Source organism: Buceros rhinoceros, unplaced genomic scaffold (assembly GCF_000710305.1).
Source record: "Buceros rhinoceros silvestris isolate BGI_N320 unplaced genomic scaffold, ASM71030v1 scaffold7509, whole genome shotgun sequence".
NCBI classification, from domain to species: domain Eukaryota; kingdom Metazoa; phylum Chordata; class Aves; order Bucerotiformes; family Bucerotidae; genus Buceros; species Buceros rhinoceros.
The window spans coordinates 8,933-14,090 of record NW_010432068.1 but is presented as its reverse complement, the minus strand read 5'-3'; the positions used below and the strand labels follow the sequence as shown (position 1 = coordinate 14,090).

General features: G+C 44.3%; 1 protein-coding gene across 1 annotated transcript in view; it reads right to left on the bottom strand.

Annotated features, from left to right (window-relative positions):
- HIAT1 (hippocampus abundant transcript 1) overlaps positions 1-5,158 on the bottom strand; it is a 17,374-nt gene that overhangs the window by 8,110 nt on the left and 4,106 nt on the right. The window contains exons 5-11 of the mRNA XM_010143640.1: positions 4,577-4,795; positions 4,191-4,304; positions 3,668-3,739; positions 3,056-3,168; positions 2,794-2,891; positions 2,070-2,230; positions 937-1,417 (exon numbers count right to left, since the gene is read on the bottom strand). Of these exons, the coding sequence (XP_010141942.1) occupies positions 1,211-1,417; positions 2,070-2,230; positions 2,794-2,891; positions 3,056-3,168; positions 3,668-3,739; positions 4,191-4,304; positions 4,577-4,795 (984 nt within the window). The 3' untranslated portion in view covers positions 937-1,210. The remainder of the gene's footprint in view (positions 1-936; positions 1,418-2,069; positions 2,231-2,793; positions 2,892-3,055; positions 3,169-3,667; positions 3,740-4,190; positions 4,305-4,576; positions 4,796-5,158) is intronic.

Here is a 5,158-nt window from a genome sequence, read left to right as displayed (position 1 = left end):
GCTGAACTATGACACACATGCTACAGCACTTCGATTAAGGTTTTAAGAGACATTAACAATTATTTAAAAATTCATTAAAATATTCAACTTTATTAACAGTATATTTACATTTTTTCCTGCTCTTGGTCAACCATGGTGAATGTTTGAAGGTAAAAAAAGCATTAAGCAATAACCACAAGATGAAAACATTTTAAACCTATACAGTACTTTATACACAAATTTATACAAAGGAACACTTAAATAATACAACTGGACACAAAAATATACACTTTTAGAGAAATTCACATCAGTAATTGTATAAAGCTCTCTTCTGTACTAAGGGTCCTGAAAATTTAGGACTAGAACATTAGCTCTGTACTGCAAAAGGGTTATTGGGACAGTCCTCAAGGCCACTATAAAGCACACGAACATATTCAAGGCTATCAGCTTATCTTTCAGTCTGTGTATTCAAGTTTTGAGGTCCTTTATGATTATGCAAACATCAGAAATATAGTGGTATAATAAACGGTACGTAGGAGAGTGGAGTGTGGGAGCCACTATATTAAAAGCTGTAGGCTCAAAACACCCACTTTGGATTGAAACAAGTGTTTGATACTACCGTTTATTCAAAAATAGAAAGAGTAAATGCACTTACGTAAAAATAACTTTGACTGTTCAGCAAGCGTGCTCGTGTGATTTCATATTAGTACAAACTTAAAAAAACACCTGCCATACGACTTAAAAGAAATGGTACCAATTCACCTCCCCCTACTTGAGAACATTTACATTAAGGCTTTGAATCAGCTGACCCAAGATTTTACACGTTAAAGTGAATGGGTCCACACGGATGCTCGTCCGTCTCATTGAGACGTCGCACAACTGGAATTAAAGCTCACCACCCTCAGGAAACAGAAGGACACATGCTCATGCCTTGACACTATTTCTTTTGTCTCCCACCCAGAATGTAAAGTTTAGTAGTAACAGTATTTCATGGCAAGAGACAAGTATGTAACAGTTTTTGTTTTTAAAAGCAAATTTTTAATTTATGGCAACATCTTTGGAGAAACTTCTTCCTTTTTGTGGTTTTTTTTTTTTCAAATTCCTACAGATTTCATGCAGAAAGATACTTCTTAAGATTACCTTAAGAAATTACATTTTTGATGGAACTGGAATGTGTATCCCAAACTGCTGATGAAGAAAAAACAAGTCTAGAAGCTCTCCTGGATCTTCGTCATACATTTGTATCTTGTAGTAACGGTTCTTTAGCTTCACCAGGAGCTTGTGGACTGTGGGGATGGCCGTGGCTGCCACAGTGTTTCTTCCAGTGGCTGGCTCGTACGTTTAGGTTTGTGTGTTCAGGAATAAACAAGGCAACAAGTAATGCCAAGAGCACAGAGCACGCTCCAAATAAGAACGGGGGTCCCGGGATTATAGAATTCTGGAAACAACAACAGTAACACAAGAGAATGTTAATGAGCCCTCAGACACGCATTCACTTGACCATTACACACCCCGGTTTCAAGAGGGGCAGCATTTGTTCTTGCTACACTGGTCAGTGCAGTGTTAGTCCCTGTGGGGAGTCTTTTAGAAGAAAGAGAGAAAGGAGGAGTGTTACACCCTGAGACACAGGAGAGGGAGCACATGGTTCTCACTACTGTGTGTGTGTGTGTGTGTGTGTGTGAACTTCTCATTCTAGTGCAAGGTCTGCTGAGTTTCCTCAACAACTAACTATCCATTAGGAACCAGAGAAAAATACAGAGAGCTCAGTCAAAGGACAGCGAGACAAAGCCACACAGTGCGTGAAAGGAAAACACAACCATCAGGGCCGACCTTCCCTTCGCAAGGGACAGCAGTTGTCTCATGGCTATCAGCTGCACCTGCCTCTCAGTTAAACTGTCTCCCAAAAAACAACAGATCAACAAACCCCCCCCAACAGCAACTGAGGAGCCTTTTCTATTTATTTATTTATTTTTTACACGCTGCATTTACATGTAGTGTGGCAACATGTCATGATGCTCAAGATCTGGTGAGCACATGATCCCTTCCCCAATTTCTTTTTTTTTTTGGACTCAGTAAGTAAAAGAAGATACCTGTTGTAAGTGGTATTGTGAGACGCTGCCTCCTGATGGCGATTCAGGCATGGGGAGTTCGTTCAGTTCCACATGAAATATATAGAATATAAAACCATAAAGTGCTGGTCCCAAACCGTTACACAGGCCTCGGATTCCTGTTATCATCCCTTGAACAACACCTGGGAAAAGCAGAATACACTGTCACTGGTCTACTGTTGCACATAATTAATTATTAACACTTTGTAATGCACTGATAGGAGTTTTTTATTCGCTGCACCTTGAGACTGATGCAGGCAGGAAAGCTGCTCACAGTGGAGTTGCACTATGGGTAGCAATCATCGACACGGCACAGGAAGAGTGTCATCAGGGTATAGTCAAGTTTTGTCCCCATCTCCCTCTAGGCCCAGAGCCGTTCGGCGCCCAGCACACCCCCCTATTCCACTGCCTGCAAGCAGGACGACTAGCACACTTGGAGGGAAAGGAGCAGCATCTTCAGTTTGCTGAATTTTTGCTACTGTTGGGACGTGGATTTTTTTCCCCTCTCTGTGTCAGAAGGCCACAACACACACCTACGGCGCCTTCCAAGGGACTTGCCTTGCAGTGTGTTGTGACCTGGGCTCAGGTGCGTGGGCTGCTCAGTGCCAAGATTCAGGCTGACTGGCCAGCACTGAGCCGACACCTGGCCGTGTCTGTCCTCACAGTATCGTTTGACCGAAACTCACAGCGTTGGGACAAAACCTACCCTGTTGGTCAGCATCAGCAGTTCGTGAAACCAGTGCGCTCACAGCCGGGAAAGTAATACTGGACATGGCTGCGACAGTGCCAGCTGCCCACATCATCCTGCAAAACACACCGACTCCAGTAACTGCTCTGCAGGGACAGAGCTGTGCACGCGGAGCGCGCCTCTGCGTGCAGACACACGTGTACTGCAGACACTGAAGTGCCTCCCTTGCTTGAAGGACAAAATGCAGAAAAATTCTGATACTAAAATGAAATGTACGTACCATGGTTCGGATCCAAAGCCATACCACGCGAGCTGTAGTATTTGAAATCCCAGGCCCAGTAGGATGGTGTTTTTATTTCCAATGGACCGCATAAGTAAACTCAAAACTATTGTCTGGCAGGGCAGAAGAAAAGTAAGAATAGTAATATTTTAGTCTAGATGTTAAATACATGCAGATAGATAAATTAATTAATAAATTTTAAAAGCAACAAAGCCAGCCAAAACATTTTATTCTAAATGTTAAATACATGCAAACAAATGAATTGATTGTAAAAAGCCGAGTAAAGTTCTCCAAGAGCAGTATTTGCCCGGTATTTAGGGGTCCGTGCCAGAACAGGAGCCGGCATTTAGCCGGTAGTTTGACCAAGCTGCCAGCCCTTCCTTGATGAGGAGGATTTAGTTTTCCCAGCACAAACACTCTGGCTGTGGGTGAGCCGCGCTGGCAAGCGGCTTTTTCACCGGAGGGGCAGCGGAATGCTCGCGCACTGCTGGGGACTGGGAGGGACAGCTCCAGGAAAGGTGAGAGCCGTTGCTGGCACTGCAGTGTCCTGGAAGCTCTCCCCAGTGCACCCGGGGTGTTACCGAATCAGCGCAACACGGAGCAGTAACTCACCTGTGCAATAATGGAAAGAATCCCAAGGACTGCAATAAATGCTGCAACGCTTTCAGGTGAAAATCCCATTATCTGCAGTAAAAAGGCAATGTGATTACTAACCGTAAACGTGTATCACGATGGCACAAACGCCAGCGGGGAAACACGCAATGCAGAAGCCCGGTATTATTCAACTCCTCCCTAACTTAGAAAAAAGTTGTGGGTGGGTTTTTTTAAGTGTTCCAAAATAAAGGGGCATGAATCAAAAACCATGGTTTCCTCCAAAAATATTAATAATAAACCCCCAGTTTAGCACAGTGAACCTCATATCCAAGCATAAAGCCAATAATAACAATTGGTTTATAATTAATTTATCTATCTATCTTCTCTCTTCCTGTCTCTTGAGACAAACCAGAACAGCAAGTGGGCTTAGATCAGCCGCTGGAGGCTTTTAAGTTCCACTAGTCACCTGTACTTTCTGTATTCACTCAGCAGTACCGAAAACTTCCCTGTGCATTCAATGCGTATCAAAACGTGAGGTTACCTGTCTGAGGTATAGGAAGAAGCTGGAGTATTGACCTGCCTCTGGGAGGTAGGAAAGAAAGACTGTTATGCAGATTAGCAGCACAATTGAGTCCTGGCCGACTTTCTTCAGTGACTATGGCAAGAAAAAAGGAGTATAAAACATTTAATCTTCACACTCCCGAAGCACACCCAGCGAGACTGAACAGCTACTAGCTGGCACCACCAAGACGGTCCCTGCGTCTTTAGCAAGACCGCTGGCCAAAGTACTGGCAGCAACCCACGGTTAAACTTGAAAAAAGCACAGGCTTTGTTTTTCAAGTTTGGAACGTAGTAAATTCAGTCTCTTCCCCATCTCCAAAGCTCAGCGTTTACAAAGCACAGGACGCCCCCACTGGAGTAGCTTACGGCAAAGGGGTCGGCCTGCTCCCACGAAATGGGTGCTCCCCAGGACGCCGGCCTCATCTTCTCTGGCAGCGATTCTGGTACGGCCACGAGGATAAAACAAATGTCTAACAAGGCTATTGCTGTAGCCAGGACCACGACTAGGCTGTCTCCGTAGACTCGACCAAGGTAGGCACCAATAGCGGGGCTGGTCACTAAACTTGCCGCAAACGTTGCTGAAACCTGGAACGAGTAACAGCTGGTGAGACACCCAGTGATCCAAGCATTATTACCCGCTTTTCCTCAGTTCCAAAGCCTAGCCACTCCCATCAGTAGGGGTTAAAAGGAACCCCTTCCCCCTGACAATGGGGCAGCAGCTGCGTATTTCAAACACGCAGATTTTTTTCAACTTTTTTTTTCCCAGTAACCAGACAGCAATGTGAGGCTCACAGCGCTCTTGCAGGTACTGACATAATTAGGTTTAACTATGCAGTCTGCTGGTGTCTCTGAGAAGGGATGAGCTTAATCTTCATAGTGAAATACGTGCTGCCTGCTCAGGAAAAAAAAAAAAAAAAAAAAAAAAAAACACAGGTACAAGGGGAATAT